This window comes from Nelumbo nucifera, chromosome 1 (assembly GCF_055504915.1).
Source record: "Nelumbo nucifera cultivar China Antique chromosome 1, China Antique-T2T, whole genome shotgun sequence".
NCBI lineage: Eukaryota > Viridiplantae > Streptophyta > Magnoliopsida > Proteales > Nelumbonaceae > Nelumbo > Nelumbo nucifera.
Genome location: NC_142649.1, coordinates 168,384,597 through 168,396,123, shown reverse-complemented (window position 1 = coordinate 168,396,123; position 11,527 = coordinate 168,384,597). Strand labels below are relative to the sequence as shown.

Below are 11,527 nucleotides of genomic sequence, written 5' to 3'. Positions count from 1 at the left end.
GAATTGACCCACATTAGAATAAAATAATATGAGAATTTCTACCAAGTAGTTTAGAGAGGATATAACATGAGGTTTCTCGTCTTGTTTTAACTTTTCCAATCACGATTTTTAGTTAATTTCATAAAATTGTGTAAAGCATACCTTAAGTCTTTTAGGAGGTATATCACTAAATTTCCAACCGAAAAAGTATATCACTAAGACCTGCCCAAATTCAAGAGGAAAAAAAGGGAAATGTGCCAATGTGGTCAGTAATGTTGATATAAAAATTATGTATACGATTACCTTCTTGCAACAGAGTACAAAGAGGATATATAGGAAATTTAAATCCCCTGCATTTACCAAAAGGGAAAATAGTCTCCTGCAGTTTGTGCAGAGCGCATTTTAATATTTATTCTTTTGGAGAATATGAGGGAGTGCTGAATTGCTAATAGCTGCTTTGCCTGTTTGGGGTGGCCTTCATGCAGTGGCATTTGGCATTGAATGAGCCAAAAACCCTTGAAAGTCATTAAGCAGTGTTGAGTAAAAATCTGGAAAGTTGAAAAAAAAAGACTTGCTATGAGCTGAAGAATCAACTTTCTAATGAAGCTACCTCCCATGTGGGCTTTAAGTGAGCCGTTTTTATATTTTTTATAAGCCACTAAAAGAAGCTCCAATGATAAGCTTTCCCAAATGGGCTATCCGGGTGGAGCTCAACTTGCTGAGCCAAAAGCCACCACCGGAAAGCCCTCTCAAACGGCAAACGGGCACTAGAATGATGCGATGGTATTTTTCACAATTCCACCGGAAGCCATCTCAACGCATTTATGAGTAAAAGGGAGTGGGACTGGGAATCTCATTTTGTATGGTAGATAGGGGCGAAGGGGAGAGTGATGGCTCCAAACTCCAAAGTTGGATGAGGAATTTCTTCAATCACTGCCAAGTTCTTCTACTCCACTTCAACAAATTCTTATTACCATGACACAAGTTAACCAGCAAAGGAGAGACCCAAATCATATGACATTGACATGGACAGAAAGTTCTTACTATGACCAAGTCTTTCCTTTCCTATCCGGATATGTTGTCGATCAAAATCTCATGAACATCCTATGCACGGAAACTCTTTTCAATCTTTTCAAGGTTCTAAAAATGAAAGTCATCAAAACGCAGATGGAACCAACCTTGGAAGCTGGAGTTAGGAGGGTCTGATAAGTCGGATAAATTTATTATCATTCAATTAGATATAACAAAGTTAAGATGGCCGAGTTGGTCCGAAAGGGCATGGGTTCAAATCCCACTCTCAACAATGGTTGTCTTTTTCTTCTCTGTGGTCCAGACTCGAGAGCTCTTTACTTTCCATCATTTTGAGTAAAATGAGTAGTGTTCACCAAAACCATTCTCATCCGCCACGAGTCCAAAAACGTTGGCCTTGGCCATATGTCAAACCCACCGGCAGGTAAGACTTAAGATTAACCCAATCATTGTTCTTCGCACTTCTCACGCATCTTTCTTTTTGTGGATCTGGTTACGTAGTAGTAGTATATACCTTGGCTATTCCAGTTTCCAGATTTCTCTAAGTAAATGGACTTCAAAGAGAGTAGGATTTGACCTCTAAAAACGGAATCTTTTTACAAGAAAAAGAGGTGGGTCATGTGTGTGGTGGCTGGCCTGTAATTCTTTTGAATAATTAAATTCCTTTCCGATGTGCCATCTTCAATATAACTGAGAGTCTGAGACGTACGTTGGTTATTGGTTTGTGCCGTGTTAATTTAGTCAAAAGCATTCAGCCTTTTGTGCCCTATTAATTGATTTATGACATCTTGGTGTCACAAGATATCCCGTGGAACTCGTCTTTTGGATAAAGCCAGTAGCCTTCCACTGTTGCTGCAACTGCAACACCTAACTGATTGCATATGGATCCAATATGCCTTTGATATAACACCCCCTAATCAAGATTGGGCTGTATAGAATTCAGGTGATTGAATACAATAAAAGTATGTGCCAGAATTGGAGGCATTTATGAGCAACCATTTAGGTGATACTCCAGGAGAATATGGCATGGAAAGGTCATCTGATACTTTTTCAGAAGTTGATAAATGAGAAAATCAAGGTGACCAAGTAAAAATGAGGTGAATACTTGCCCATGGCATCGGACTCTAGATTGAAATCATTTCTGTGCTGCATATAAGCAACAGTCCTGAGGTGGGGCATTAAATGCCAATGAAACCTTTCTGAATAACTCTCTAAATTGGGATGTTAAGAAATGATGGCAGCAGGAGGGCAATACAGAAGCAAACTCCATGGCCTCTTTTTGAATTGACTAAACAACAATAGACAATCTTCTTCTCCCTTCCAGCACTCCTCCCCATTTAGCAGGATGCTAAGGATTTAAACGTCAATGATTGTATCCCTTTTTTCTTTTCTATTGCAGAACTCCATGGCCGGGTTTAGCTGCACAAGTAACCATTGTTCTGCACTTCTGCTCCAAGCTCGGCTTAGATTCCATAAAACAGAAAGGATAAACAAAAAAGAACAAACAGAGAAAGATATAGAGATTATTGCACAAAATACAATAACAATTAGTGTTTTGAATATAGCTAATTATATTTGATCTTAATTAGTCTACAATGGCATCTCTTCTCTTCCCTAAGATGTTGCTATAGTATGTTCTTCAATCAAAGAAGATTCATCCAACCATGGTGCGCTTTCGACCTCTCTGTCTCACTGTAAAAAATATTTTTGAAGACAAAATGATAACCAGCAAGAGAAAATAATAAAGAGCAGTCGTCTTCAAATAGACAAGGATGCAAATAATGGAGCCTCACCCTGAGCTAACTTGTTCAATGTGGATGACCATTGCTTGGATGACTTTCTGTAAGCGGCAAGTATCCGATCCATCTGTCCAATATGCAACCCATGGGGAACTTGATGTTTATAAGGAAAATCAGGGAAAAAAAAGAAAAGACTAACTTTGGCTTACCACATTTCCACATAAGGAATGCATTGAGAACAAGGCTCTCTCAAGTACATACAAGTCAACGGCTTTGTCTTCTGGAAGAGTTGACGTGAAGCTCAGACCAAAGTCTATGAGGACCTAAGAGAACAACAGAGTCAAAAGATAACAAAAAAAAAATGAAGCATCAAATATTGGTGATCATGAGAACGATGGGAACCAAGAGCTCACCAGCTGATTGGTACCACTTCGAATTAACATATTTGAAGTTGTCAAGTCACCATGAATCAAGCCACCATCATGTAATTTTCCAATTGCATCACCAATCTGTGTTGCAATGTCTTCCATTCTTTCCTCAATGACACTGTGCAAACCAAAATCCAGGAATATGTCTTTAACAGCAGGACCCTCCACATATTCAAATGTCAGGGTATGTAATACAGGGTCCACAGCATACAACACTGGTGTGGAAACACCAAGTCGTCTTGCTTTCGTCATGCACCGAGCTTCCTGCAATGAAGAAAGAATAATGACAAATTACCCTTGCTCCTAACTATGTATCGTAGGTATAGATAGAAAACAGTAGAAGATCATCTCTCTTTAAAGACACTGACTGCATTCAAGCGTTTAAGGGTCAGTTTTGAGTCTAACAATGGATGCCTGTACTTCTTTGAGAAACGTTCCTTGACAATGGACTTCCTTCCAACAAAGTTTGACTCAAATACTCTCTGCAAAAGACAGGTAAAAACAGACTTGAATGTCAAATCCCATGTCTTGAAAGTAAAAGAAAAAAAATTAATCCACTTACAGCTTCTGCACCCTGCTTCAAAAGAACAAGGGAACTATCTTTTATATCTTGATCAATCCCCATTATGAAAAAGTCCAATTCAAAAAAGTATCTCCAACTGCAGTCACCATGGAGAATTATTAACTCAAGAAAAGGATCTAGGCAACCAGGAAATGCAGAGAAGTCCATAAATTGCTAAATGAGCAATTTAATTATAACAAATAAAATCGAATCTACAAGGTACATTTATCACAGGTACAAACACCAATTGAAAGAACAAAATCCTTACAACCATTTCCCACCCTCAATAAGCTTTACTAATAGTAACCTGTGAATCATTGCAGATTTTTCCACTGTGTAGCAAATATGTGAATCATGGAAGATATACATGTGACAATGTTAGCACAAGCAAAGAATTCAGGAATTTTCCTCATATGCTTCATTTTTATCTTGAAGCTTTGCATATATATAATAAAATTGAATACAGGGAAGGCAAATATTTTTATACCCCACTACAGATTCTGGTTTTACAGGGGAACATTCATGTTTACCATATTTTTTTGATGAAATATACAGACACCCTATTAACAATCTTTGAGTCATAAATATTTTTGGCATCACTGAGATATTGGAATTATCATATCCAGAGTGCAGTACTGTCATATGGACGAAGTGTACCTGTTAGGTCAACTAATTTGAAGAAACAACAAAATTATATGGCAGTTATTAATCAACAAATGCAAAACAGAATGGTGAAACAGGATTCATGTAACCAACCCCATCAGTTAGTTGGGATAATGGTTGGATGATGAAGAAGATGAATATGCAGTAAATTGCCCCTTCAAGAAGAGGTGGGGAAACCTTGTGGAGAAAAGGAAAAAATGGAAATATGGAATACACCCTCTTTAGAATCGAGAGGAATGAAACTTAAGTTAGTACTGCAGCAAAGTGCTGATTTAGCTATCTCACCACAGTTTACACAATTGATTAGATGTACCAAGGATTAGCATGACTGGTAAGATTAGAATCATCAACAAGACTAAAAACTGATTTTGTCATTAATCATCTTGTAAATTGATTTGGTTTTACAGATACACTGTTTTCTAGCAAAGAAATTGGAAGAGGAAAAAAAAAGAAAACAGAAGAGAGAGAGAGAGAGAGAGAGAGATGATTAAAAAATGATTCTCTGTTTATTTTCTTCAGCCAGAAGCCTTATATAGGTTGTTAACAGCATGATAGTTTCATGTGGTTTTACATGAGAGAATAACTAATTGTTGCCATGTGCCCTCCTCACATAAATAAACTGAATAGGTGGTCCTGCGACGTTGTCTCCATCCTTGCTATCTTCCAACATGTAATGAGCCGCTGGTTTCTGGGCCTTATAACAGAAACTAAAAGGTCATTACCCAAAGTTGGTTCCAACTATCTGGGGTAAAACAGGACAAAAAAGGGAAAGTTTAGGGTGCTATTTTCTCTTGGAGTTCTTTCCATCTTATTTTCTCTTGGAGTTCTTTCCATCTTATTTTCTCTCAAGTCTCAACAACCAAATAATGCAGAAGTCCTTTCTCTTCCCCTTTTATTTTCTCTCAATTTCTCTAATATAAAATACAGGGCAGTTCAAGCTTAGGTGTTTTTCCTTTTCATTTATTCCTTTTGTTTGTAGTTGCATTTTTCAGATAGTTGAGGTCATCCAAATGTTGTCAGGTATGAATATGAACTTTGCATATAACAAATCCAAGTTGTGGACAAACATTTGGAATGTTGTGATTGATGAATGACATGTCTGTGGCAGGTAGGTTGTGAATGAAGAACAATCAGTTGTTCAGAAATAATGTATACCTTCCTTATATGGTACATACATGCATACAGATATACAATGTTAGAAATTCCTAAAAGATCTCAATGCAAGATCATAAGAAAATTATAATAAAAATACAACAAAATGAAATTCAGGAAGAGTAGAGCCCAAGACTTGGTGACTCCAAGTTAATCAACCAATCCATTCTGAAACTTAATATACACGATACATCCCAGAGGAATGGCGAGATTGTTCTACATTTTTTGCTTGTATCATCAACTGTTCAATCCTTTCTTTTCCCTTTTCCATGTTTGTCATCTCAAGTTTTTCCACCAGCATCTTATATGTGTTATACTTAGGAACCATTCCCTTCAAAACCATTTCTTTAAAAAAGACACAAGCTAGATCTAGTTTCCCACTCCTACACAGCCCATGCACCAAGAGAGTATAAGTCCCAGCGTCAAGGCTGACGTCTTTTTTAAACATATCATTCAATAAATAGAAAAGGATTTTTATCCATTTTTTCTTGCAACACATCTTCAGTAAAGGCGCATAAGTTTTCAGATCAGGCTTGCAGAGACACTCCTCCATTTCCTGAAGCAGCTTCAGAGCATTTTCTTCTTGTGAATGCTCACAAGCAGCTGTGATCATAGTATTATAAGTTGTTACATTTGGAATAACCCCACCCTTTGACATCTCTTCATATATCTCACGAGCATCTCGGAGCCTACCGGCTTTGCTTAGGATGTAAATCAAAGAATTGTAGAATGAAGTATCAGGAACACAACCACTCCTCTTCATCCTCTCATAAACTTCTAATGCTTCACGGGTTTCCTTTGCCTTCCCCAAAGCATGCATAACAATAGTGTAAGTGACAACATTTGGAGGGCAACCCTTGGCCTGCATCTCATCAAGAATAGCATCAACCTTGCGGAAATCCTTCTCACAACAGTAAGCCTCAATAAAACTAGTATAAGAAATCACGCAAGGATGAAACCCACATTTTTCCATCTCTTCCATAATCAACCAGGCCTTATCCAGCTGCCTGGCTTTGCACCATCCATGCATCAAGATATTAAAAGTATGAGAATCTGGAGGTATCTCATTCTTGAACTCCAAAAGTGCTAACTGTGCATGCTCAACACTCCTCTCCTTGCATAATGTGTCCAACAGCATGTTCATGGCTGAAGTATCCTTGCTCACTCCAAAGCGTTCTATATTACGGAAACTCTCCATTGCATCTGTCCATCTACTGGCTCCTGCAAGCCTTCGCATGATCTTACTCATTGTTACCAATGAGATCAATCCTCCCAATCGGACCATCTCCTCAACCAATTCCCACATCACATCAAACTGCTTTGATTTTCCAAGAATGTCAACCATCAAATCATAGGAGTCAACCGAGTGTTTAAAACCCATTTGCGTGTTGGCCCACTTAAAGAGACCGAAAGCTGAGACCCAATCATTGCTGAACCTTTTTAATAGTTTGTCAACCAAGCTCTTCGAAACACTGATATCGCTACCATCTATGGCTTGGACCACGGCAACTGGGGACGAGAACCTATTTTTTAGAATCCTACTAATTTTATCAACACTATCATCAATAACCTCATTAGGTAGACATCTGGTCTCGCTATCTGGTTCCTTCTGATTCCGAACCCAATTCACAATTGAAGGAAGAACAAAATCATCTTCAGAATCAGTGAGTGGAGAACTCCCATCCTGGGGGAATTTAACCCAATCGGGAAGCTCAGGTGACTCATTAATGCCACAGAAACGCTTGACTATGCAGTGGTACACTACGTTAACAGGGTGAATAACACCATTGCACAAGCTGAAGGTTCTCCGTGTCGCAAAACGCATAGCAACCTCACAACCTCTGAGTTTTGCATGCATGGTAAAGTAAACAAACCCAAGATAGATAAGTGAGGAAAGCTCAATCAAAACGCACGGGAAGAAGAAGAATCAGAAGGAAGTAACTACCAGGGTAGGTCTCTAATCCGTTCACCTAAGTTAGGTAGCATCTGTTTAACCTGTGCGCTGATTTTATATGAGGTTATAGCATTCAGAAAAGAAAGGAAAAATTGAAACAACATTAGAAATTCCAAGTGGGTAGGTTTGTGGTGAGTACAGAAGTTGATAACAAATGAAATAAAGAAGAAGATTTGAGTTGCGAAAACACACAAAGGAGATCAGAGGAAGAAGGGTACCTTCTGCTAATGCTAGGTTGCTTTTAAGGAGAGGAAGAAGACACAGCGCGGCATCGCCTTCGAAAAAAGGACCGCCGCCAGCGCCAAGAACCAAAGAAGGCGAGCGAGTCGAGCCTAACCCTCAACTCGTCCTGTTTCTTTCTTTCTTAAATCTCACCTCTACCAACGCAATTGAAGTATAGAACACTGAACACGGATGAATTGCTTTGCGGTTAACTACTTAACCGTGGTCTCTATTTCTCTTACCCTAACCCATTGTGTTTATTCGGGTGACAACTGTCGGATTCGGTAAGAAACCGAAACCGGATTCAAGCCAAAAACCTAGATGGGCGGCAAACGGATCGGATCGATTTGGATTGGATATCCTTTGCAAATCATAGAATCAAATTGAATTCGATTCGTTTACATATTCATATATCTTATCCAAATCCGGTTCCAATTTCATTCGATTAAAGTATTAATAATTTATATAAAATTAGTATAAATTTATAATATATAATTTTAGAAAAAACAATACTTACGATTTAGAACCCACACCAATTTATTTACCTTTTTTCGAATGTGAGTGAGCCCATATAGGAAAAATCTATGATGCCAAAAAGATACGATACGAAAAGTTTTGATTAATTAAAATCCATTCATGAATTTTAATAAATAACACTTTATTTGTTATCACATTTATGATTTCAGTTTATTGGCCAATTGTTTTTCAGATATCATATATTTTTCATATCATAGTTGAACCCATATATATATATATATATATATATATATATATATATATATATATATATATTATATAATGAATTGGGTATGCTTTTCGCACGCTAAATGGAATCTACTCACAGCTACTCGTGCGAGTAGATTATGAAATGGGTATGCTCTTCTCGCTAGGTTTTTATTCTTTAATTCCTTAGTTGTTTTGATATTGTTGAGTGGGAACTCAAAGGTTAAATGTATTTTAATGTGGAGTTTCGTATATTTTAGTTAAGTTGTGGCCTTTGCATGAACTATCATTAAATTCCTCACTTGGATGGAAATAGGAAAAAATCCTTCATTTATTCACGGGGAAGATGGAACTCACAATAGTGTATTTAGTTTGATTTTTCCTTATTTTTTGTTTCATTATACTTCTTGTTGAAGGGAGGAGAAGACGGAGGGGAATTCCATGTTATTTTTCGCAGTTTGTTTGTTCCTTTGACTAGGCATCAAGAGCAGATAATTATTTTATTTTTTGTGTCTATTCCTTGGACTAAAGCGCGAAGAATTAATTGATAGATAATTATTTTATTACCTCTAGATCATTGGCTATTGTTGTTTACTATTATATATGTGCAATCGTCTTTTGCTCCCTTCCAAGTTTTGTTTGTTATTAACTTTTGTGGTAAACAAATCCTCTTCTACTTTTATGTAGACTAGAATACCTTCAATGACTTCCAAACATTGAGGCACCATCATGCATCTACTTCTTTAGGTATGAAAGTGAACATTGGCAATTGCTTGTACATTTATTTATTGTTCTTATTGAGTGGGATCTATTGATGTTAGGAAGTTCTTTTTTGTGCTTATGCTTGCATTTATTGCTCTATTTGTTATCTTTATTCTCACAAATGTAATTTTTTTTGATAAATTTCTCATAATTTGATGTAGCACAAGAGAAGGCCAATAAGTTCTATGCAAGTTGGGACCACTCCCAAGACACATAAGAAGTTTGGATGATGTTACTACTCCAATCGAATAATCAACTACCGAGTTAGCACCAGCATGAAACTTCTATCTTAGTTCGAATTTACCAAGTTAGCACCGGTGCAAAACCTTAATCTTAGTTCGAACTTACCAAGTTAGCGCCAACATGGAATTTCTATCTTAGTTCAAATTCACTAAGCTAGTGTCAGCCCAAGACTTCTATTATAGTTCAAAATTACCAAGTTAGCATTAGATCATGATTTCCGAATTTTTGTTCAATTAGGACTTTCTTTTTGAAGAGTTTTAGTATAATTCTATTATGGAGTGTTTTCATACATTAGAAAACTTTCTTGTAGGAACCATAAGGGTGTAACCCTATGTAAAGAGTAGCTAGGGAAAGGCTAAGGGAGTTTTTTATGTTGATTTTTCTCTTAATTATTCAGTGAAGAATTCTTCTTCCTAATAATTCAACTTATACTCTTTTATTTGAAGTTTTTCTCAACGTGGTTTGTTTCCGTACTATGCTAGTTGGTATCAAAGCTTAAGTTGATCATTATTCGAATTATGGCTCCTAAGAAAAAACAAGTAGTTCACATCATGGAGTAGGAACCCAACAACAAAACGCAAGACGAGATGGCGGAGTTGAGAAGACAAGTCGAGGCACTTGCTCAAGAGGTGAAATCGTTGTATTCCCGTTTGGAAATAAGAGAAAACGACTCTGACGCAAGTATCTTCACACGTTCCTTTTCATCATCAAAGCAAGCAACTAGATCAGTTATATAGTTGCGGGTGGTGACCAGAGACGGTGGGAAGTATGTCTCAAGATTGAGATCCTGGAATTCCAAGGAGGCATGACTAGAAAAATTCATGGATTGGCTCTTCATGGTAGAAGAAGTCATTGAATTCAAGGAAGTTCCAAAAAATAAAATCATGTCCTTACACTCGATTTGGAGGACGAACAGTAGCATGATGGCATCAATTGAAGGTTATGCGACAAAAGAGAAAAAAGAAAAAAGATTAAGACATAGGAGAAATTAAGGCAAAGATGAGGTCAAAATTTCTAGCTTTAGGTATATTATAAGATTGATAAGAAAGGGTCATACAAAGTTGAGTTAGAAACCATTCAAAGATTCAACTTCAAATTTGATATATGTATACAAATTGTTGGCAACAGACATCTTTCTTATGAGAATTCAGCTGAGTGTGGGGTACATGTGCTTTTCCTTTTTTTCCCCTATCTTGTTTGAGGTTCCCATTCATTTTGGGAGTTAATTTCTTATTCTTCTTTTTCTTTGAAGTTATTCGAAAGTTGGGTTTAGCACATTTGTTTTACTTATTAATGCTTCTTATTAATTTTTGGTCTCAGTAAGCAAGGGGAGAGGGGGAAGAGACACGTATGTGCTTAATTTTTTTCACCTAATTTCCTTGCCTCAGACTAGGGATGGCAATTTGCCCCGTAAAACCGGGGCCCCGCCCCGAATGGGCAGGTTTTCCCCGACCCTAAACAAGGACGGAGCGGGGACGGGGAAAATAAGTTTTCCCCAAACCGGGTCGGGGCAGGGATGGGCTTTGTATATAATTCCCCGAACCCGAAGGTAAATTAGTAAAATATCTCTAGGTTTAATATTGATATTTAAAATATTTCTAAGTTTTTCCTAAATTTTTGAAATCCTAGGATTCTATAATTTTATTTTTGAATTACCCCTAAAATATTATAATTCAATTTTAAAATACCCCCAAATTCCTATATCCTATGTATAAATTGTCCATAAAATAGATAATTTTTAAGTAATTGCCTTGGAGAGGGGAAAATTCGAGGATTCTCTGTTCTCGATGGGGAGTGGATGCCCCGCTCTGAACCCGCCCCGCCACCGGGGACGGGGTAGGTATGGGGCAAGGTATCATGACTTCGGGGCGGAGACGGGGAGGGGGTGCCCTGCCCCATTGTCATTCCTACTCAGATCCCTTATTTTGGTGAAAATATAGAACTTATTTGTTTGTACTATTTCTAATTTATCTGAATTAGTATGTTTGTTCCTTTCTTCTCTTTTGTATTAAAGATTCTGGTTAACATTTTTGAAACACTTATCAATTAAAAATAATTAAATTGCTCTCCT

General features: G+C 37.3%; 2 protein-coding genes across 4 annotated transcripts; both read right to left on the bottom strand.

The window, feature by feature from the left end:
• Positions 1-2,495: 2,495 nt before the first annotated feature.
• LOC104596588 (uncharacterized) lies at positions 2,496-7,912 on the bottom strand. Of its 2 annotated transcripts, XM_010257834.3 has the most exons (7): positions 7,725-7,912; positions 3,738-3,834; positions 3,544-3,657; positions 3,161-3,439; positions 2,957-3,070; positions 2,802-2,874; positions 2,496-2,700 (listed from the first exon to the last, which is right to left on the bottom strand). In XM_010257834.3, the coding sequence occupies exons 2-7, from the start codon at positions 3,798-3,800 to the stop codon at positions 2,663-2,665; spliced, it is 681 nt and encodes a 226-aa protein (XP_010256136.1). In that variant the 5' UTR covers positions 3,801-3,834; positions 7,725-7,912; the 3' UTR covers positions 2,496-2,662. The 2 variants fall into 2 exon arrangements, with proteins under 2 accessions (XP_010256136.1, XP_010256137.1); XM_010257835.2 differs by lacking the exon at positions 7,725-7,912 and having other exon boundaries at positions 3,581-3,657; positions 3,738-3,792.
• Positions 5,689-7,622, bottom strand: LOC104596587 (Pentatricopeptide repeat (PPR) superfamily protein). 2 transcript variants are annotated; one of them, XM_010257833.3, is made up of 2 exons: positions 7,498-7,622; positions 5,689-7,393 (listed from the first exon to the last, which is right to left on the bottom strand). In XM_010257833.3, the coding sequence occupies exon 2, from the start codon at positions 7,375-7,377 to the stop codon at positions 5,728-5,730; it is 1,650 nt and encodes a 549-aa protein (XP_010256135.1). In that variant the 5' UTR covers positions 7,378-7,393; positions 7,498-7,622; the 3' UTR covers positions 5,689-5,727. The 2 variants fall into 2 exon arrangements, with proteins under 2 accessions (XP_010256135.1, XP_010256134.1); XM_010257832.3 differs by having other exon boundaries at positions 5,689-7,543.
• Positions 7,913-11,527: the final 3,615 nt, after the last annotated feature.